General features: G+C 43.6%; 1 protein-coding gene across 5 annotated transcripts in view; it reads right to left on the reverse strand.

The window, feature by feature from the left end:
• The window catches only part of LOC122541902 (PH and SEC7 domain-containing protein 1-like), a 210,720-nt gene that overhangs the window by 117,890 nt on the left and 68,464 nt on the right, over positions 1-24,366 (reverse strand). For all 5 annotated transcript variants that reach the window (XM_087982551.1, XM_087982553.1, XM_087982552.1 and 2 more), the window contains 2 exons: positions 10,403-10,514; positions 8,569-9,070 (listed from right to left, as the gene is read on the reverse strand). In XM_087982551.1, coding sequence (XP_087838677.1) covers positions 8,569-9,070; positions 10,403-10,514 — 614 coding nt within the window. The remainder of the gene's footprint in view (positions 1-8,568; positions 9,071-10,402; positions 10,515-24,366) is intronic.

Here is a 24,366-nt window from a genome sequence, read left to right on the forward strand (position 1 = left end):
ATGTCCCATAAGCTCATGATGGTCGGCCCCAATGTTCCATATGCTCAAGATGGTCTTACCCAATGTCCCATAAGCTCATGGTGGCCTGCCCCAATGTCCCATAAGCTCATGGTGGTCTGCCCCAATGTCCCATAAGCTCAAGATGGTCTTACCCAATGTCCCATAAGCTCATGATGGTCTGCTCCAATGTGCCATAAGCTCATGGTGGTCTGCTCCAGGCTTGAATGTCACTTTCATGCCAGCTCCTCTGGCTCTCAACTATTTCAAAAATCCGTCTACCTTCTCTTTCAGTGATCTAGCCTTCACAACACGCTGGGGTAGAGAACTCCAGAAATAATCTCTGGCAGAAGAAATTCCTTTGCATCTCAGTTTTAAATGAGTGCCCTTCGTTCGAGATTCCCTGACTAATGGACTTGCCTTCTCAACCTTGAGAGATAAGAAGATTTGTTTTCCTTTTCAGAGGGTTATTAATATTTGGAATTTCGTCGAGGCTGAGTTGGATCTACTTTTAATCTACAAGGGAGTGAAAGATTATAGGACAGGCAACAAAACGGGAGTCAAGAAGTAAAATGAAGTAAGGTGGTCCGAATGACCAACTCGTACTTCTAACGTTCTGATACACCACTGCAGGAGGCCATTCAGCCCACTGCATCTACTCTGGTCATTGGAAAGAGCACATAAAATTAATCCCACTCCCCTAGCACTTTGTCCACATTTCTGCTTTTTTTTTGTCCAAACACTCTTGGTAAAGTTTCTCTTCAATCTGCTCACACCACCCTTTCAGGTGCTGCTTCCCCGATCAATGGCAAAGAGAAAATTAAAGATATTCTCATTAGCCTCCTTCTGGACCCTCTGCTAATCGTCTTAAACTATTGTCCCTCTGGTTACTGACTCACCTCCTGCCTGTGAGAATTCTTTCGAAATCCTTCATGGTTTTGGAAATCTCACATGTGACACCTTCAACAACTCTCAGTAAGTGAATTGAATTAGTTTTATCGTCACATAAAGTCATAAAGACGTGCAGCACGGAAACGATCCATCTCGTCCATGCCGACCAGATACCCTAACCTAATCTGGTCCCATTTCCCAGCACTTGGCCCATACTCCTCCAAACCCTTCCTATTCATATACCCATCCAAATGCCTCTTAAATGTTTCAATTGTACCAGTGCCCACCACTTCCTCTGGCAGCTCATTCCACACACGTACCACCCTCTGTGTGAAAAAGTTGATCTTTAGGTCTCTTTAATATCTTTCCCCTCTCACCCTAAACCTATGCCCTCTAGTTCTGGACTCCCCCATACATGTACTCAAATGAATACAGTAAAATGTTCACAGTCGTCACATTGCAGTGCCATCCGAGGTACAAAAGATACCCAGGTACAGATCAAATTCTAAGGAAACAGAAAAAAGAGAGAAATAAAGAAATAAGTGCACCAAAGAAAGACTAAGAAAGCTTTTCACCAATGGTATAGTTGCATTGGCTGGTCAGGAATCTTTAGTTTTTTCTCTTTTTCTTAAAAATTCAGTTGTCACAATTTTAGACATATAAGCAACATCATTGGCCATGCAACTTGCAGGAATCACAGTTAAGTTTTTCTGTAGCTGGGCTGTGGAAAGAGGCAGCAGGGTAAGTAGGTGTAACACAAAGGAACAACAGCAGGGGGAGTGCTAAGTCCAGGCAAAGAGCTGACAAAAAGTCTAGATTAGAGTGGTGCTGGAAAAGCACAGCAGGTCAGGCAGCACCCGAGGAACAGGAACATTGACGTTTCAGGCAAAAGCCCTTGTTTTTACCTAAAGAGCTGACAAAGGCAAGACTTGAGATCCTGAATATTGGAAATACAAATAGAAAATGCTGGAAAAAATATCCAAAGCTTCTGTGGAGAGAAAGACATAAGGATGAAACAGCAATAGGAGAGAATCACTTAAAGATGGAGAGATAGCACCTTTCAAACTCATTGCCGCTTACGTCTAGAAGGACAAGGGCAGCAGGTACATGGGAACACCACCCCCTGCAAGCTCCCCGCCAGTCACTCACCATCCTGACTTGGAAATATATTGCTGTTCCTTCACTTTCGCCAGGTCAAAATCCTGGAACTCCCTCCCTCAGGGCAGTGTGTGTTAACCTGCAGCACACAGCCTGGGTCCAGAAGCCACCACATGCTCAAGGGCAAGTAGGGATCAGGCAATAAATACTGGCCCAGCCAGTTTAGCCCGATGCCCCAACAGTAAATATAATTTGCTTTTGAAAAAAAAGAGAGAAGGTGAGACAAGGGGAATAGAGTGCTGGACTAAAAAGAATAAGAAATCCACCCTGAAGTTATGAACAAGACAGATCAAGGATGTTACTAAAAGATTTTCCATGTGTAAGATCATGTTCACAGAGCTCATAGATGTACTTATAGAGTCCTGGAGATGTACAGCACCGAAACAACTCATCCAACTCATCCATGCCGACCAGATATCCTAAATTAATCTAGTTCCATTTGCCAACATTTGGCCCATATCTCTCTAAACCCTCCTTATTCATATACCCATCCAGATGCCTTTTAAATGTTGCAATTGTACCAGCCTCCACCACTTCCTCTGGCAGCTCATTCCGTACCACCCTCTGTGTGAAAACATTGCCCCTTAGGTCTCTTTTATATCTTTCCCCTCTCACCCTAAATCTATGCCTTCTAGTTCTGGACTCCCCCACCCCAGGGAAAAGACTTCGTGTATTTACCCTATCCATGCTCCTCATGATTTTATAAACCTCTATAAAGTCACCCCTCAGCCTCCAACGTTCCAGGGAAAACAGCCCTAATCTATTCAACCTCTCCGTATAGTTCAAATCCTCCAACCCTGGCAACATTCTTGTAGATCTTTTTTGAACCCTTTCAGGTTTCACAACTGCCTTCCAATAGGAGGGAGACCAGAATTGCACACAGTTATTCCAAAAGTGGCCTAACCAATGTCCCGTACAGCTGCAATATGACATCTCACTCCTAAATTCAATACACTGACCAATAAAGACAAGCATACTAAACGCCTTTTTGACTATCCTGTCTACCTGCGACTCCACTTTCAAGGAACTATGAATCTGCACTCCAAGGTTGCACTTCGGCAACACTTCCCAGGGCCTTACCATTAAGTGTGCAAGTCCTGCCCTGATTTGTCTTTCCAAAATGCAGCACCTCACATTTATCTAAATTAAACTCCATTTGCCACTCCTCAGCCCATTGGCCCATCTGATCACAGTCCTGTTGTAATCTGAGGTGACCTGCTTCACTGTCCACTACACCTCCAATTTTGGTGTCATCTGCAAACTTACCTCCTATATTCACATCCAAATCATTAATATAATGACAAAAAGCAATGGAACCAGCACTGATCCTAGCGACACACCATTGGTCACAGGTCTACAGTCAGAAAAGCAACCCTCCACCATCATCCCCTACCTTCGAGCCAACCTGATGAGCTGAAATCCATCAAACTATGAGAAACAGGAGGAGTAGGCCATTCAGCTCCCCCAAGCCACTCCGCACTTCAATAAGATCAAGGCTGATCATACGGTGATCTCAACTCCATCTTCACACCTTCCCCGGTGACCTTTGACTCCCTTGTTGATCAAGATCTGATGGGTGAATATATTCAATGACCCAGACTTCACACAATATATAAAAGAGAATTCTGCTTGCAACCTTCAGAGAAGAAACTTCTTTGTACCTTGTGGATTGAAAACCTTTGTTGCATGGAATTGATTAGCTCAATTGGTTGGACAGCTGGTTTGTGATGCACAGTGATACCAACAGCATGGGTTTATCTCTTGCACCAGTTGAGGTTACTTCTCAACCTCTCCCCTCACCTGTAGCGTGGTGACCCTCCAGTTAAACCAGCGTTGGTCATCTCACTCTGAGTCAGACTCTAACCTCACACTTTTAATGCATTGTTTAGATGTTACTTTTTTAAATATAAAACCTTAAGTCACATCAGGAATGTGACTTGAAAGAAGTTCTGGAATTGATATTTTAATGAATCGAAACCTGCAACCCATTCCAAAGGATGAAAGACTGAACAGCAATCTAGATTTGTTCAATACATCACAGTTGTATGACACTATGATCTTTTGCTATAAATTCTGTGTCCTGTGACCCTGCTCCACTAGCTACCTGACAGAAGAGCAGTGCTCTGAAAGCTTCTACTTCCAAATAAACCTGTTGGACTTTAACCTGGCGTTGTGAGATTTTTAACTTTATTCACCCCAGTCCAACACCGGCACCTCGATATCATGGACATCATTAAAGACCTCTCCTGCTCCAGAAATGCTCGCTTCCATCCTCTTCCGTCAGGCGAAAGATACAGAAGCTTGAACACATACTCTTGAAGTTCAAGAACAGCTTCTTCCCTGATGTTATTAGGCTGTTGAACGGACCTCTCTAATTTCAAATTGAGTGTTGATCTTGCTTTGTGCACCTCCTATGCAGCTGTAACCTTTTATGCCTTGCTCTGTCTAAGCGCCCTATGACCTCCGTGTCCTTGTATGTTATGATCTGCCTGTGCTGTTTGCAAAACAAAACTTTTCACTGTACTTAGGTAAATATTACAACAAGAAATCAAATCAAATGTGTCATTCTTTTAACACGTACAAAGTTTGTGTCAGACCAAACAAACGCGTTTACATCCCTTCGGTATCTCATATGTTTCAATAAGATTGTCTCTCAAACAGTCAAACCCCAAAGAATATATCAGCAACCTGCTCCATTGTTCCTGATCAGATAACACCTTCATCCTTGGAATCAGAGTTGAGTGAACTATTTTCAACGCAGTTTATAGCCCTTGTTAAGTAAAGAATTCAAAAACCATACACGGTCTCTGCCCTGGTAACACTTTGTATCATTAAGTCATATCTGGTTGGTTATCTGTTAATAGCTGCACTGAAACAGACTCCCAGCTCAGTAAACAACAAAAGGCAGACCCGACTTGTTAGCAGCTATAATACGTGGTACACGTTAACTCTATTGTTGGAGCAGGGAACTGCCGCCCATCAAGAAATAACTGAAACCCTCATCGCGAACTTTCTGGTAAATTGTTTGGATCACTCACGCCACTCACAGGTTAGTGTGTTAACAGGATGCCCAGAACATAGGGCACTCCTGTGGAATGCCTTGGGTATTTCAATGCATTAACGGTGTCATACAAATGCAAGTTGTTTTTGTTGGAACTAGGTCCTTTAAAACGTTACACCTGCAACACTAACAAAACAATTAAGTATTTTACTGGAACACTTGTAATTCTTCAACAGGCTGTTCGTGAGGCAATCATGCTCCACTTCAGTAACTCTATTTACTGCGAGGGATGGGGTCACCATCATAAAAAGTAATTCCAGTTAGTAACTCCTGAAGGGTCTGCTGAGGACAGAAATAAATACAGAAAACCCTGGAGAAACTCAGCAGGTCTGGCAGCATCTGTGGAGAGAGAGGGAGAAAAAGTTAATATTTTGAGTTCAATATGATTCTTCTTCAGATCTCTTTGTGCTGAAGAGGAGCCATATTGGACTTGAATCGTTAACTGATCTCCCTCCCTCTCCAGAGATGCTGTCAGACCTACTGAGTTTCTCCAGCATTTTGTTTTTACTTTAGATTCCCCAGATTCTGCAGTGTTCTGCTTTCAATTTTCAATGGTAGTTACTTCAGCCCATCATGTTACACTTCGGAAATCTCTTCTTAACTCCTTCCCGTCTTATAAAAGCCTTCCCAAAAATCTATATCAACCTAACTTTCAGACATCGCTCAACTCCTTAACTTTTTAGACTCTTGTCCAATTAGTCCCATTCTGATGGGGTTCTTTCGTAAAAAAAGGTACAACTTGCTAACGTACGTTCACTATTCAACAATCCAATTAGATTGGAGTCTAAAACATAGGTGACCACTGGTTTTAGGTTAGCACTGTGCAGTAAATGGACACAGGGGTTATGCTGCAGTTATACAAATCCTGTTGTGGTTCTGTTCGCCGAGCTGGGAATTTGTGTTGCAGACGTTTCGTTCCCCTGTCTAGGTGACATCCTCAGCGCTTGGGAGCTGAAGCGCTTCTGTGTTGTTTCCTCCGGCATTTATAGTGGTTTAATAAACAGGGGACGAAACGTGTGCAACACAAATTCCCAGCTCGGCGAACAGAACCACAACAATGAGCACCCGAGCTACAAATCTTCTCACAAACTTTATACAAAACCCTGGTTAGACTCCAATTGGAGTACTGTGACCACACCTAAGGAAGGATATCACGTCAGGCAGCATCTGAGGAGCAGGAGAATCGGCAATTCCTGATGAAGGGCTTATGCCAAGAATGTTGATTCTCCTGCTCCTCGGATGCTGCCTGACCTGTTGTACTTTTCCAGCACCACACTCTCGACTCTGATCTCCAGCATCTGCAGTCCTCACTTTCTCCTTTGGAGGAATATGTTAGATTTGGCAAGAAGCTCAATGCAGCTTTACTAGAATGATACCTGGACTTCAAGGGTTAAGTTATTTGGAGAGATTATACAAATTCGGCCTGTTTCCTCGAGAACTTCGAAGGTCAAGCAGTGATCTGATCGAAGCCTTCAAACTATTAACAGGAAAAGACAGGGTAGAGATAGATAAACTATTTCCACAGGTTGGAAATTCTAGAACTAGAAGGTATCACATCTGAGAGTTAGGGTCAGACTGTTCAGGAGACGGTAGGAAGCACATCTACACACAAAGGGTGGCATTTTCAATTTTACTCATTCACGGGATGTTAACATCACTGCCCAGGCCAGAATTTAATGCCCAGCCCTAACTGCCCAGATTGCTGTGATTCTGAAATCAAGTATAGGCCAGACCAGGTAAGAATGACAGATTTCCTTCCTTGGAGGAGATTATTGAACCAGATGGTTTTTTTCCCACAATTGACAACAGTTTCATGATCAAAAGTAGACTCTTAATCCCAGACTTATTAAATTGAATTTAAATTTCACCAGCTACCACTGCAGGATTTAAACCTGTTTTCCTAAACATTCGCTGAGTTTCTGGATTAACAGTCTCGCGATAATTCCACTAGGTCAGGTAGAGATTTGGATCTCCCTTCCACAAGTGGCAGTCAATGCTAGCTCAGTCGTTAGCTTTAAATGTAAGATGGATAATTTTTTTTGTCAAGCAAAAATATTAAGGGAGATGGGCCACAGATCAAACCTGATCTTATTAAATGGCAGAACAGACTTGAGGGACTACTCCTGGTCTTTTGTTCATTCTGCAGTGCAGTATTTAGCATTTGATGTCCCACGGAACAATATACATAAACAGCTGGCATGATGCTATTGCCTTTTTAATGCGTGTAACATCTGTATTTTTGGAGGAATCACCTAGCTCATTATTACCTCAGAGCCATGTGATAATAACTAGGTTCATGTACAATGGTCCTATTGAACAGCACGCTTACAAAAGGAGCCATCTGATACTCTGACCTTGGTATTTCATTGCTGATAATAATTATTAACTTCGGAGGTGAACTCCGTAGTTCTGCTTAGCTGTTTTAGAAGGTATGATGACCAAGTTTTCATGTGACACCAAAATAGGATTGATTCCAGAGGTTGAAGGGTTTGTCTTGAGATTGAGCAGTTTAGGCCAATCCCCTCTGTAGTTCAGATAGATGACAGGGGGGCTATAAGATGCAAAAAGGAGACTGACAAAGTAGGCATAGAGAGGATGTTTCCTCTTGTGGGGCAGTCTAGAATGAGAGGTCATAGTTTTAAAACAAGAGACAGCAGATTTAATACAGAGATGAGAAGGAATTACTTTTCTCAAAGGGTCAGGATTCTGTCGAATTCACTCCCCCAGAGTATGGGGACACTGAATAAATTTAAGGAGGAGATAATTTAATTAGTAACGGTCGAAGGGTTACGGAGACCAGGCGGGAGAGTGGAGTTGAGACCAAGATGAGATTAGTCACGATCGTATCAAACGGTGGGACAGGTTCGAGGGGTTGAATTGCCTACTCCTGCTCCCAGTTCTTGTGTTACTAAGTCCCGGTTGTGGACCGGGACTTGAACCTTCAGACTTAGAGCAGGTTGTCTGCAACTGAACAGGCCACTTGCCCAAAGCTGAATATCCAAGGTGCTGTGAGATTGATGGTGATTTGAACACAATCTGCTGAACTGGAGTCAGGCACATTAACATTTTGTCACAGACTCGGTCAGTCTCTCCCTATATGTGTTCAAGCTACTTAATCAATCAGTAACCTCTACCTAACATTAACACTCTGTTGCTGCTGGGGAGGAGGGCTGCCATGATATAAAGCTGTCGTGAAGAAGGTTCACTGGGCTTGAAATGTTAACTCTGTTTTCTCTCCACGGATACTGCTCGACCTGCTGGGTTTTTTCCAAACGTCCTGTTTTTGTTTCATGGTACAAACTGATTCCAGTTGCTAACTCCAGATGCATCTGTTGTTGGCAGATATGGATACGGAGGAGGCTGGAGAAACTCAGCAGGTCGAGCAGCATCAGTGGAGAGCGAGAAAATTAAAATTAACGTTTTCCGCCTGATCTGGCTGTCGTTTATTCAAAACTGATTACCTCTCGTCAGCAGCAGAGGACAGTTCGGAGAACACATCATCCTCAGCAGCTTTGGATTGATCTTCCCTGCACACCTCATGATTCCCAGTGGTCTGGTCTCGACCAAAGCCTCTCGAAGGGACGGGATGGTCCATTTGAACAGAATCAAGTGCTGAATTCATGGGGTGAGTAAGCTCTTGCCCGTCTGAACTGGTTATATTGTAATCTCTCATGACCTCATCTAGGTTGGTTTCCTGGTAGTGTCTGATAGGCACAGCATCCAGATCAGTCTCCGAGTACTTCATCGCTCGCAGTTGGTCTCTTGCTTTGTAATCGGTGGAAGTCCCATTCGACAAAGGTGCACTTTTCAGATCATTAATGACCTTGGCGGAGCCTTGACTGAGCGCGCTCAGTTTTGCATTGAGAGATCCATTGGCCGAGGCTCCCTGGTCCTTGCTCTCTGCTATCTCCCTGGTTGTGTTGTTGTCTGGATTCACTGGTGCCTGCCAGGTTTTAGAGTCACCTGCAAAGCAGACAACAGATCATTAGGAACCGAATGACCACCAAGTTCAGTGCAGGAGGCAGGAACTGACTGCACTAACCCCAAAATAACCCATTTCAGTTTGTACAGGATACACTTCCAAAGCGGATATCATTCGAACACATCAGCGCTTGTAGAAGTCCACAGAGTCTAGCAACCGGTAAGCACATTCACATAGGTCCTTCAAAGACTGCAAGTGAGCAATTTGCCACCCCTACATGTGGCTATAGCCATGGAGGGAGTGCTTGTGGAGCAACCTAGGAATCCTTCCATTGCACAGAAGATACGGTATGAAAGTAGGCCAAACAGCCCACATAGGGTGTGCTGAGCAGTGTGGCACTGGAAAAGCACAGCCGGTCAGGCAGCATCCAAGGAGCAGGAGAGTTGACGTTTCGGGCATAAGCCCTTCATTAGGTGGTGCCTGACCAGCTGTGCTTTTTCCAGTGCCACACTTTTCAACTCTGACTCTCTAGCATCTGCAGTTCCCACTTTCTCCCACTCAGGCTCTGCTAGCACTTATACTTCACACATATAGGAAAAATGTTGTTAAACTTGAAAGGGTGCAGAAAAGATTTACAGGGATGTTGCCAGTGTCAGAGGGTTATAGGTTGAGGCTGAACAGGCTTTTCTCCCTAGAGCGAGGGCTGAGGGGTGACCTATAGAACTTTAAAAAATCGTGAGGGACATGGATAAGGTGAATAGCCAAGGTGTATTCTCCGGGATAGGGATGTCCAATGCTAGAGGGCATAGGTTTAAGGTGAGAGGAAAAAGATTTAAAAAGGACTTTTTTCACACAGAGGGTGGTACGTGTATGGAATGAGCTGCCAGAGGAAGTGGTGGAGACTGGTCCAATTACAACATTTAAAAGGCACCTGGGTGGGTACATGAATAAGAAGGGTTTAAGGGATAGGGCCAAGTGCTGGTCAGCATAGACTGGTTGTTTCCATGCTGTACATCTCTATGGCAAACTTGAGAGGGGAAAAAACAGGTTTAAAAAAAAACTTGCGCTTGAAATAGAGCTTATTGGTCATATTGGATTTTTGTTTGGAAACAGACAAGATGGGACAGATGTCCAAATTGTCAGTTTTACTGATTTTTTTTTCCTTCCACATCTATCTACACCCATCTACACTACTCCCCACTTAATACATCACTGTAGTAATACACCTGACCCTACATTACTTCAGCCCTGCCCGACAGATGTAAACAGGAATGTCTGAGGACATCCTTGTGGGTCTGCTCCTGGGGCCTGGCCATACTCCTTGAAGCTTGCTTATCTATGTCATATACGCCAGTATAGATGTTGTGGTTTACCTTTATCCTCTGGGATCTGTGGCTCCAACGTTCCATAAAAGAACTCTCGTCTGGCTTTCGCAATCCTCTGAGCACGCTCAGAGTGTTCTCCGACCAACATACAAGCCTCAACCTTCAAAATAAAACAATAAAAAGCTGTACTTTTTGAACCAAAAAGTTGCTTTAAATTTCAAAGGTAGAGTCTGGGCCCCCGATTTAACTGCGGAAATCAGAGTTTCTTCCTGAAACCGCATTAATACAGGCGAACTCTCCAGTTGGTTTATTGTATCTAGCCCATTGTGAGAAGCCAGAAACCAATTCAATATAATGGATTTGTATCGTTCAGCCAAAAGGACACGGTATGGCATCGTGCAGTTTCACCTTACCCAGTTTCATATTCAACAACAGCTTCTTGCATTTTGTAGCACCTTTAACATGGTCCAAACAAAATTCCCAAGGCACTTCATGGAAACATTACGAAAGACAAGAAGAACTAAATTCCGGTCACCAAAGCAAAGCATGCAACTGAAACAAAAATACAGCTTGCTGGAAAAGCTCAGCAGGTCTGGCAGCATCTGTGGAGAGAAATCAGAGTTAAAGTTTCGGGTGGAGGGACCCTTCCTCAGAACTGAAGTAACTTCAAAGCACTGACATGGATCTTTTCTGTACCCTGTCTGTCGAAAGTGAAGTGCCGAGAATTGGAAATATACTCCAGCATTTTCTAACATTCATCATAACTTCTGTGCTTTCACATTCCATGCCTCGGACTGTAAACCTTACACCCCTCTTTAACCCCCTCTCCCAGCCTACACTGGCAGTTTCAATGATCTGTGCACAATCATCCCTAAGTATCTGTTTACGAGAGCCCTTTTAGAATTATGTTCTTGATTATATATCTTTCCTCCCCTCATTCCTTCGAATACAATGAATGACTTTACAGTTCTCTGCTTTAAATTTCATCTGCCACTCGTCTGCCCAGACTTAGCCCACTTGATGTTTATCACTGCCCTCCTCACAGTTAGCAATATTGCCAAGTTCTCTGCCATCTGCAAATTTTGAAGATGCATCCTTGATATCCAGGTCTAACTCATTTGCTTAGTTCAAGAAATGAAGGATTGACGATATCTTCCTCTGCACAAAATACTTACCCCTGCTCTCTGTTCCTCAGCCAACTTTGGATCCAGGCCAGCACTTTCTCAATTATTTTGCAGGCTTTCCCTACTCTGCTGATACAGACTAAATGTAGGTTTTGCAGAAATGCCATTTTTAAAACTAAAAAAGAGCAAGCTGAAATAGCCCTCAATAACCACCTCATTTAAAATGTCACAAACCTGCAGCAAATTGTGAAATACATGAAAACAAGAAATGCTAGAGAAACTCAGCAGGTCAGGTAGCAACTGTGGAGAGAAAGCAGAGTGTGGGTTTTGAGTCCAGTGACCCTTCTTCAGAACAGGAGTCCAGGTCATTGGGCTCAGAATGTTAACTCTGCTTTCTCTACCCAGATGCTGCCAGGTCTGCTGAAATTCTCCATCAATTTTGAGTTTTGTACATGATCTCAGTCACCCACTTTGTTTCATTAAAGTTTTTTGTTTTATTACAGCACGTTGTGAAATTGAACTCAACAAGGTAAAATGTGGCAGTTTATCAAATTGTTAACACTCATTTCAGGTGGACAGTGTTTAGAGTCAGAGTCATAGAGATGTACAGCATGGAAACAGACCCTTCGGTCCAACTCATCCATGCTGACCAGATATCCTAACCTAATCCAGTCCCATTTATCAACGCTTGGCCCACATCCCTCCAAATCCTTCCTATTCATACACCCGTCCAGATGCCTTTTAAATGTTGCAATTGTACCAGCCTCCACCACTTCCTCTGGCAGATCATTGAAAAACACATACCACCCTCTGTGTGAAAAAGTTGCCACTTAGGTCTCTTTTATATCTTTCCCCTCTCAGCCTAAACCTATGCTCTCTAGTTCTGGATTCCCCCACTTCAGGGAAAAGACTTTATTTGTTTATCCTTTCCATGCCCCTCATGATTTTATAAACCTCAAAAGGTCACCCCTCAGCCTCCGACGCTCCAAGGAAAACAGCACCAGCTTATTCAGCCTCTCCCCATAGCATAAATCCTCCAAACCTGGCAACATCCTTGTAAATCTTTTCTGAACCCTACAAGTTTCACAACATCCTTCCGATAGGAAGGAGACCAGAATTGCATGCAATATTCCAACAGTGGCCTAACCAATGTCCTGTACAGCCGCAACATGACCTCCCAACTCCTATACTCAATACGCTAACCAATAAAGGAAATAGCAAACACCTTATATTTGACAAAGTTTACAAATCAGTTAACTAACACAAAATAGGCAGATAAAGTATTGTGTACAAAATAGTTTTTGGATGATTTTGAGAGGTATCTCAGAGGATCAAAGAGAGTGTTTATAATCATCACCTTCTTCTTACAGAAATCCAATTAACTTACAAAACAATTCAAAGAAAGCATAGTTGATGAACGTTTTCAAAACACAAAAAAAAATCCTGAGCAATGTTTACCAACCGTACAAATATCAGAGAGGAGTACTGTGTCAACTATTATGTCAAAGATTCACAATAAATTAGACTGCCGACATCTTATTACAAACCTTGTGTTGAGTAACTAGGTTTGTCATTTGAGAAATGCAAACGATGAAATCTTTACTTTTCTCTCATTATTTGCAAATGATCTCATTGCCGTTTGTGGAATTTTACTGAATGTTGTGGTTCTGACATTAAGAAACTTCAAAACAGTCTTTCGCCAGGAGGTTTAGGGAGCTCCAACACTAACACTCTGATGAACCGAATGTTACATTGTACTTTGCTACAGCTAAAACAGGTCCTCCCAGACAGGAGTGCAGGTGATGATGACAGGTCTGCAAATACTGAGAATATGCATAGGAATTTCTGGGCAGCTTTTCCCACTCCAGCCCTTTGGTATAACTGTACCTTTGGCAGGACACATCTGAACATTTCTGGCAGCAGTGGTAATATCACTTACACAAGCAATTCAGAACCCCAGGGTAATGTTCTGGGGATATGGGTTCAAATCCCACCATGGTAGATGATTCCCCAATCAAGCTGATACTCAGCCCCAGGTTGACACAAAAGCATGGACTAGGTTTCTGTACTTAACAAGGATAACAAGTCATTAAACTCCAGCTACTGGCAAACAGTCATATGTCCAGTTGTGGCTACCCACATGTCCAGTTCTGGCCACCCACTTATAGGAAGGATATTATTAAGCTGGAGAGGGTTCAGAAGAGATTTACCAGGATGTTGTCAGGTACGGAACGTTTGAGTTATAAAGAAATGCTGGATAGGCTGGGACCTTTATCACTGGAGCATAGGAGGTTAAGGAATGACATTATAGAATTTTATAAAAAAATGAGGGGTATAGATGGGGTTAATGGTTGTTGTCTTTTCCCAAGGATGGGGGATTTCAAGACTAAGGGGCACATTTATGATGCAAGAGGAGAGAGATTTAAAAAAGACATGAGGGGCAACCTTTTTTACACAGAGCGTGGTTCATGTGTGGAATGAACTGCCAGAGGAAGTGGTTATGTGGGTACAATTACAACATTTAAGGGATATTTTCATAAGTAGATGAATAGGAAAGGTTTGGAGGGATATGGGCCAGGAGCAGGCAGGTGGGACTAGTTTAGTTTGGGATTAGGTTCAGATTGAAGGAGGTTCAGATTGGTTGGATCACAGTGTCTGTTTCCATGCTGTATGGCTCTACGACTACAAATTAAAACTCAATTCCCCTTATAAACATTTTGTAATGATTCTTGTGCTGGTTAGAACATTGCTTCTCAATCATCCTTCCTTAGATGTTTTTGCTAGTTTGCAAAACACCAAGGGTGGCTGGTTCACTTCTAAAAGAGTTCTAAAAAGGTGATAAAAAGCTTATTAATTCAACATCACAGGTTAAAGTAAAAGGAAAGATAAAGTGGTTTTCTTCAGATTTAAAGTGGTTTACTGCAGCGAAGGGAGGGAGAGAGCGTGCCTGGCTGGTGAGACCTGGTGGTTTCTCTCAATTAAATCAATGTCTCGCTCTGGTGTGCTTATTCACCATATGCTGCCTCTGATCTCTCGTTCTCACCCACTGTTGTCAGGTACCTGAGAAACAATTGCACAGTTGCTGACAGACAAAAGACTCTTATCATTGATAACTAGTCACTAATCCATAGACCAATCAACTTCATGTTACTAAACAAAGCTCTATCTGGATACAGAACTCTTCAGCCATAAATTGCCTGCACCCTAACCTACAATTATCACTTGGTCAAGATGCTGTTTAAACAACACTTGCCATGAGATTCAGGATACTTGTTTTTCAAAGCATGCATCAATCCTGGCAAAACACTGGTTTTAAGAACAATTCTTTCTCATATCAGCACACGATTTCAAAAGGCATAAAATAAAAAGACACATTCTTTTCCTCTATTTTGTCGCTTTGTTCCAATGTCATGGTTTCCTGATCCTTCTAGCATTATCAGATTTCAAAATCTTCAAATCATAGGACCTTTGAGCTTTTGCCTGCTATCTGAAAGCAATTCAACATCACAGGTTAAAGCAAAATGAAAGATAAAGAGGTTTTCTTCAGATTTAAAGTGGTTTACTGCAGAGAAGGGAGGGAGAGAGCGTGCCTGGCTGGTGAGACCTGGTGGTTTCTCTCAATTAAATCAATGTCTCGCTCTGCTGTGCTTATTCACCATCTGCTGCCTCTGATCTCTCGTTCTCACCCACTACATTTACTATAAACCGACGACTCCCACAGCTACCTAGACTACACCTCCTCCCACCCTGCCCCCTGTAAAAACACCATCCCATATTCCCAAGTCCTTCATCTCCGCCACATCTGCTCCCAGGAGGACCAGTTCCAAAACCGTACAATCCAGATGGCCTCCTTCTTCAAGGACTGCAATTTCCCCCCAGACGTGGTCGACAATGCCCTCCACCACATCTCTTCCACTTCCCGCTCCTCCGCCCTTGAGCCCCGCCCCTCCAACCGCCACCAGGACAGAACCCCACTGGTCCTCACCTACCACTCCACCAACCTCCATGTACAACGTATCATCCGCCGTCATTTTCGCCACCTCCAAACGGACCCCTCCCCTCCCCTCCCCTATCAGCGTTCCGAAAAGGCCACTCCCTCCGTGACTCCCTCGTCAGGTCCACACCCCCCATCAACCCAACCTCCACTCCCGGCACCTTCCCCTGCAACCGCAAGAAATGCAAAACTTGCGCCCACACCTCCCCCCTTACTTCCCTCCAAGGCCCCAAGGGACACTTCCATATCCGCCACAAATTCACCTGCACCTCCACACACATCATCTATTGCATCCTCTACACCCGACGTGGCCTCCTCTATATTGTGGAGACAGGCTGCCTACTTGCAGAACGTTTCAGAGAACACCTCTGGGACACCCGGACCAACCAACCCAACCACCCCATGGCTCAACACTTCAACTCCCCCTCCCACTCCACCAAGGACATGCAGGTCCTTGGACTCCTCCATCGCCAGACCATGGCAACATGACGGTTGGAGGAAGAGCGCCTCATCTTCCGCCTGGGAACCCTCCAACCACAAGGGATGAACTCAGATTTCTCCAGTTTCCTCATTTCCCCTCCCCCCACCTTGTCTCAGTCAAATCCCTCGAACTCAGCACCGCCTTCCTAATCTGCAATCTTCTTCCTGACCTCTCCGCCCCCACCCCACTCCGGCCTATCACCCTCACCTTGACTTCCTTCCACCTATCGCATTTCCAATGCCCCTCCCCCAAGTCCCTCCTCCCTACCTTTTTTCTTAGCCTGCTGGACACGCTTTCCTCATTCCTGAAGAAGGGCTTATGCCCGAAACGTCGATTCTCCTGTTCCTTGGATGCTGCCTGACCTGCTGCGCTTTCCCAGCAACACATTTTCAGATCTGAACGATGTATCTGGTTTGGTGAGTTCTCCCACTTTGGGAGATACAACTTTAAGAAACAGATCTCAGGAGAACTGACTAAAGTGGCGAAGGACAGGGAATAAACGAACACTTTGAGCTGATGGCCTATTCCCAGCAGCTAATGTGTTCAGTTGTTTCTCACTGGCTCAAGACTCTTCCTAGCCAATAAACATGATCCATTTACTGATCATTATAGTGATCATTATGACCATTAATGGTGGACATTCCAATTAAGTTCTCCTGCATTAAGCATTTGCAGAGAGCAACAGCAGCCGCAGTAACAATTCATAGCAAGAACCTCAATGTTGCTCTCCACCTCTATATCTTTCAGGTGATAACAGCTTCTGTTTGCCTGTGTGTACGCATTGTTCCACACAATGTACACAAACTGATACTCCTAGCTGTATATTCAGTTCAGTCTCAATAATAGCCCAGTAAATGAGTTGGCAAAGTACCAGTCAATACTCAGACTTGTTCCCGCAGACCTCAATTACAGCTAATAAGCTGGCTCACTGCCAATTTAATAGTCTGGCCACCTCTGCACGTCTCATGTCCTGATGCACTGGGTTTGCCAACAGTGAAATCAGTGCCTTGCTCTCTGTGCTTGTTCACCGTCTGTTGCTTCTGATCTCTTGTAAGCCCAGTCTGAAAGTAGACAGAGATGCCTGAAATGGACACTGAAGACAGAGCTTTATTGAACAATTTTAAGGGAGACTGAACCCAATGGATCATCCACTCAGCTGCTTTCTAACTGCAAATATGTTTCAGGAAAAATAAATGCAAGGTACAATCATGTTTCAGGAAAGAGAGATCCAAGTAACTCAGTCTTAAAATTAAATGAAATAATGGCAAAGTGCTGTGGATGCTAGAAATCTGAAACAAACACAGAATGCTGGAGAAACTCGGCAAGTCTGGCAACATCTGTGGAAAGTTAAAAATCACACAACACCAGGTAATAGTCCAACAGATTTATTTGGAAGCACTAGCTTTCGGAGTGCGGCTCCTTCATCAGCTCTGAAAGCTAGTGCTTCCAATTAAACCAGTTGGACTGTAACCTGGTGTTGCGTGATTTTTAACTTTCCACAGATGTTGCCAGACTTGCCGATCATGACTAACATCTGGGGAGTGAGATACAGAGTTAACATTCCAAGTCGGATATGTATTTCTAAGTGAGTGGAGAAAGGTTTAAAAAGGTCATGAGGGACAATTTTTTTTAAAACACAGGGTGTGTGGAGTGAACTGCCAGAGGAAGTGGTGGATGCAGGTACAGTTACAACGTTTAAAAGACATTTGGATAGGGTGGCACAGTGGCTCAGTGGTTAGCATGCTGCCTCACAGCACCTGGGTCCCACGTTCGATTCCAGCCTAGGGGGACTGTCTGTGTGGAGTTCGCACATTCTCCCAGCGTCTGCGGGGGTTTCCTCCGGGTGCTCTGGTTTCCTCCCATGGTCCAAAGATGTGCAGGTCAGAGGAAATTGGGTCTGGGTGGGTTACTCTTCGGAGGGTCGGTGTGGACTTGCTGGGCCGAAGGGCCTGTTTCCACACTGTAGAGAATCTAATCATAAATGCGTGAGTTTGAAGGGATATGGACCAGGACTAGGCAGGTGGGACTAGTTTAGTTTGGGAACACATGGACTAGTTGGACCAAAGGGTCTGTTTCCGTGCTGGATGACTCTATGATTCTTCTTCAGAACTGAAAAGGTGTTGGAAAATGGTTCATTCCATTCTGAAGATGTCATACCTGACTCGAAACAATAACTATCTTTCTGCATAGATGCTGTCAGACCTGCTGAGTTTTTCCAGCATTCCCTCGGTTTGTTCAAAGTAACTGGGCCAGGTTGTTCTCAGGAGTACCATGAACAGTTCTAGTCTCTGAGACTCATGGCATCCCTGGGGAAAGTGCTCAAAAATATTTATCAGGTTACAGTCATCAGGAAAGATTGAACTATTCACCGCTCTTTTCTTCAGAAAAGGCTACAGCTGATAGAGATCTTTAAACGTTATGTGAGAATTGCACAGGCCCAACAGGAAGAGAATTTTTCCCACTTATCAGAGGATCCGAAAGCAGAGGACCTACACATAAAATGGTTATGAATAAATTTAATCCAACTGAAATTCCTTTACTTTATGGCCTACGACTCACTACCACAGGAAGTGATGGAGGCAGTTAGTATGGATGGTCTCAGAAGGAAATTAAGCCAGTTTGAGGGAGGAACGGGGACAATGAGATTGCCTGAGAGGCCAGGACAAAACATCTGTAATGGTCAAAGAATCATGTGGTGTATAAACACCAGTTCAGACGAGTTGCACCAAATGGCCTACATTTGTACTGGTAAGTGGCCTGGGGAGAGTAAAGGATATGGACCATTGGAAGCGGGCAAGTTGGGAAGACAGTCACTGTAATACTTGGGAACAGGAAGAAGATCTCTACACTTCAAGAGCCAATGCAATAAGGCTGGCTACAGAGCAGAAAATAAGCAGGGTCAAAAATGATTAAAATCCCACAAAGAACCGCAGATGCTGGAAATCAGAAACAAAAACAGAAATTGCTGGGGAAACTCAGCAGATCTGGCAGCTTGCACAGAGAGAGTAAGCAGAGTTAATGTTTCGGGTCCAGGGACCCTTCTTCAGAATGGGTTCCTCAGTCAGAATGAACTGGGAGCAGTTATACAACACTGCAAGAATAAGCCATAGAGCCGTACAACAGGAAAACAGACCCTTCGGTCCACCCAGTCCATGCTGACCAGAATCCCAAATTAGACTAGTCCCATCTGCCTGTACTTGGCCCATATCCCTCCAAACATTTCTTAGTCATACACTTATCCAAATGTCTTTTCAACATTATAGCTGTACACGCACCCACCATTTTGTCTGGCCGTTCATTATACACATGAACCATTCTCTTTGTGAAAAGGCTGCCTCCCATCTCCCTTTCAGCTTTTTCTCCTCTCACCTTAAAAATATGCCCCCTAGTCTTGAAACTCCCCACCCTGGGAGAAAGGCACCTGCGTGGGTTTCCTCTGGGTGCTCCAGTTTCCTCCCACAATCCAAAGATGTGCAGGTCAGGTGAATTGGCTGTGCTAAATTGCCCATTAGTGTTAGTGTTCGGAGGGAAATGGTTCTGAGTGGGTTACTCTTCGGAGGATCGGTGTGGACTGGTTGGGCCGAACGGCCTGTTTCCCACACTATGAGGAATCTAATCATTATTCACCTTATCAATATCCCTATTTATATTAAAACCCTCTATAAGGTCACCCTTCAACCTCCTACGCTCCAAGAAATATGTCCCAGCCTATCCAGCCTCACCTTATAACTCAAACGTTTCATTCTATCTAATGTGCGTCTTTTTGACAGTGCACTGGACTGTTCAGTTACATAAAGACACTTTATAAGGAAGCACCCTCCACTAAGTGTGCATGTAGGAGTTAGGTCAGATCACATTTACCCTCAACTGTCCCTGTTCCAAATCATGAGGAGTTTGGATAAAATCAGCAAGAAGGAAGACCCTGCCAGCTGGGTCGCTAATTAGAAACACAGATTTAAGATAATTGACAAAAAAAAAGCCAGGAGAAATTTATTGTAAAAGCAGTGAGGTGTTAATATCTAGAATTATCCATGGTGAACAGATGATGGATCAACCAGTAACTGAAAAGGAATTGGTTACATATTAAAGAAACAAAACCTTTCTGAGCTACGGGGATAAAGCTGAGTTGTGGGACTAATTGAAGAGAGTTCTCAAAGGGCCTGCACAGACACAATGGGCCAAATGGCCTAATTCTGTGCTAGATGATTCAAAGTTTGACTAACTATCTAGAAATCTCCATCGCAGAGTGCTGCAGAGACTAAGTCATAGAATCCCTACAGTGTGGAAACAGGCCATTTGGCCCAACATGTCCTCACTGACATCCAAAGAGTAACCCACCCAGACCCATTCCCCTACCCTATTACTCTGCATTTCCCCTGACTAATGCACCTAACTGAAACATCCCTGAACACTATGGACAGTTTAGCATTGCAAATCCACCCTAACCTACACATTTTTGGATTGCGAGAGGAAACCGGAGCACCCAGAGGAAACCCGCGCAGACACTAGAAGAACGTGCAAACTCCACAGAGACAGTTGCCCGAGGTTGGAATCGAACCAGAGTTCCCAGCGCTGTGAGGCAGCAGTGCTAAACACTGAGAGGCCGTGCCACCCTGACTGCTATATTCAAAACTGATAGATTTGAACATATCAATGACATAAAGGGGCATGGGGGTAATGTGGGAAAATGCTTTAGAGGAGGATGATAAGCCTTGACCTAGAATGGTGGAGCAGGCTAAAGGGGCCTAGTTTTCTATATTCCTTCCCACCTGTAATCGCTTAAGACTGAGGCTGTCATTTTATTCTACCTTGTTGTACTGCCACAGTCACTATGGGCGGCACGGTGGCACAGTGGTTAGCACTGCTGCCTCACAGCGCCAGAGACCCGGGTTCAATTCCCGCCTCAGGCGAATTGGCCATGCTAGTGTTAGGTGCAGAGGTAAATGTAGGGGAATGGGTCTGGGTGGGTTGCGCTTCGGCGGGTCAGTGTGGACTTGTTGGGCCGAAGGGCCTGTTTCCACACTGTAAGTAATCTAATCAAACCAAGACATCAACATACAGCTGGGAATACTCAGACTGGGGACAGAGGTGACACTTGCCCCAGGGCATCGGCAGCTGAAAAAATTGCTTCCCCCACCCCCGAAGAGAAGCAGTTCACTTTTCGCCGTACAGCATCTTGTTTCACCTCGAAACACTGAGAAATCACGACACATTCTTATTGTTAACTCTCAGATTTGCCAGATAGAATCACACAATGGTACAGCACAGAAAGTGACCATTCAGCCCAATGAGATGGTCCCAGCAGACGTTAATGATCACACGGCAGTGACTGAAAGAAGAAAGAAACTTGTAAGGTGTCGTAGAAAGGCTGCCAACATCAAAGACCCCTCCCACTCCCCGGGAGGGGTCTCCCACTTATCCATCCTCTTCCATCAGGCAGAAGATACAGAAACTCGAACGCACACACCAACAGGTTCAAGAACAGCTTCTTCCCTGCCGTTATTAGGCTGCTGAATGGACCTCTCTCTCTTCAAATAACATTAATCTTGCTTTGTGCACCTCCTGTGCAGCTGTAACCTTGCATGCCTTGCTCTGTCGCAGCACCCTATGGTCTGTACGTCCTTGTTTGCTATGATCTGCCTGTACTGCTCGCAAAACAAAAATAAAACTTTTCACTATTAACAATTTTTGAGAAGATGTGTAGATCAGGTTGATGATAAGTCTGTAAGTTAACTCGCTGAGCTGGAAGATTTGTTTTCAGATGTTTTGTCACCATGACTAGGTAACATCATCAGTGAGAGTCTCCGATGAAGTGCTGGTGGTATGTCCCATTCTCTATTTATAGGTCTTGGTTTCTTAAGGTGGGTGATGTCATTTCCGTTTTTTTTCAAGGGAAGGTAGATAGGATCTAAGTCGATGTGTTTATTGATGGAGCTCTGGTTAGAATGCCATGCCCCTCAGAATTCTCGTGCGTGTCTTTGTTTCGCCTGTCCTAGGGTGTGTGTGTTGCCCCAGTCAAAGTGGTGTCTTTCTTTGTCTGTAGGCATGGAAACTAGTGATAGTGGGTTGTGTATACGTTCCTTTGAAAGTAAAACACCGGAAATGACATCACCCACTTTAAGAAACCAAGATCTATAAACAGAGAGGAGGGACATACCACCAGCACGTCACTGGAGTCTCTCACTGATGATGTTATCTAGTCATGGTGACAAAACATGTGAAAACAAACCTTCCAGCTCAGCGAGCTAACTTACATACTTACTTTTCACTGTAGTTAGGTACATGGGATAATAGATCAAATAAACAAAAATCAGAATGAACTGAGTGAATTGCTTGATAGAGAGCAAGATGGAGTCAATGAACTCAAGGAGCAGTGAACTGTCAGCATCCAGGCCAATACCACTCCTCCATACACCAAATTATCCCTCTCAAGTATCTATCCAATTTCACTTTTGAGCTATAACAAGGCAGTGAAAATACGAGCATTGTATAAAAGACTGATACATTACAATGCTGTGGATGTGTTTGAATTACTCACACTATGAATGAACCTGGTGGTTGTTAAACAAATCTTTTCATGCAGTTTGAAACCCAATTTTCATTAGATTTTTAAAGAACAAATGGCAAGAGCAATTTTCCCTCAATTAAAATATAGAGCTCACCTTGGGCAACCTGAAATATTCACCAAAATACATAACAAAGATGAAACAATAGCCTTCAATTAACGCAACCATAGATACACAAATCCAGACTTGAAAATAATACAGGAAGAACGAACAGATTTCTACAAAACACTTGATAAGGTGCTGCATCAAAACGTTATTATAGAACATAAACGCCCATGGTGTCAAGTAACATATTGGTATCGTTAGAAGATTGATGGCTAACAGGAAGCAGACAGTAGACAACAATGGATCTTTTTCATTGGCAAGACGTAATGATAGGGGTAACAGTGCTGAGATCTCAACTGCTTACAATTTATAAATGACTTGGACAAAGGAATGGAAAGTGTGCTTGCCCAACATAAAGGTAGGGAGGAAAGTGAGCTTTGAAGGAGACATAAGGAGGCTCCCAAAAAAAATTTAATTAAAATCAAAAGAACTGTGGATGCTGTAAATCAGAAATAAAAACAGAAGTTGCTGGTAAAGCTCAGCAGGTCTGGTAGCATCCTTCCAGGGTCACTGGACACAAAACGTTAACCTCCTTCCTCTTCACAAATGCTGCCAGACCTGCTGAGCCTTTCCAGCAACTTCTGTTTTTGTTGCCTAAAAAAAGATAAACAGGTTAAGTGAGTCGGTAAATGAAATATAATTTGGGAAAATGGGAAATTGGAAGATTACAGAGAATATTGCCAAAATGGAGAGAGAGGTTGCAAAGCTCCAAAATGCAGAGGGATCTGGGTATCCTAGTGCATGAATCACAAAAGATTAGTATTCACATGCAGCAAGTAATTAAGAAAATCAATAAAATGCTATCCTTTATTGTGAGGGGAATACAAGTGATTAAGAAGTAACTTGATTTAAATACAAAGATCCTGAGGGGTCTTGACAGGACAGATGTAGAAAGGAAGTTTCCTCTTATGGGAAAAGCTAGAAATAGGGATTACTAATTAAAAATAAAGGGTAGCACATTTAAAATGGATAGGAGTGAAATTTTCTCTCAGAGGATTGAGTGTGTTCGGAACTCTTCTTCAAAAGTGGTGGAAGCTGAATCTTTGAATATTTTAAAGGCAGAGTTGACTCTTGGAAAGCAAGACAATGAAAGGTTATGATGAGTGGATCAGAATGTGTATTTGAGTTTACAATAAGATCAGCCATTCTCTTATTTAATGGTGGAGGAGCACAAGGAGCTGAATGACCTACTCTCATTGTGATCAGATTTTAATACCAGATTGTTGGACAATCGCGTGTTCATTGGAAACAACAGAATATCAGAAAGAGGTTTGGAAATAAGGAAATACCATCCAGCTAACACAGCGAGCTGGTACAGGGCTTGTGACACAACGGGTAGTGTCCTGCCTCGGAGTCTGAAACTCTGGGTTCAAGTCTCACTCCAGGACTTGAAGTTCAAGGAAGACACCTTCATATCACAGCCTAACAGGTCTGAAAATTCTGCCACAGCACACCAATGGCAGGCAGGAAAAAACATTGGAGACGCAACCATCGTTGTCCAAAGGTCCAAGCTATAATATAGAGTTTGAGTCATAAAACACAGCAACAGACCCTTCAGTCCAACCAGTCCATGCCAAACATAATCACAAAGCAGACTAGTCCCACCTGCATACCTCCTGGCCTATAACCCTCCAAACCTTTCCTATTCATGTACTTATCTAAGTGTCTTTTAAATGTTGTAACTATATCCGCCTCCACCACTTCCTCAGGAAGTTCATGTAAAAAATACGTTACCACAGCAC

Source organism: Chiloscyllium plagiosum, unplaced genomic scaffold (assembly GCF_037043375.1).
Source record: "Chiloscyllium plagiosum isolate Xiang-an unplaced genomic scaffold, Cpla_swu_hap1 HiC_scaffold_43, whole genome shotgun sequence".
Classification (NCBI taxonomy): domain Eukaryota; kingdom Metazoa; phylum Chordata; class Chondrichthyes; order Orectolobiformes; family Hemiscylliidae; genus Chiloscyllium; species Chiloscyllium plagiosum.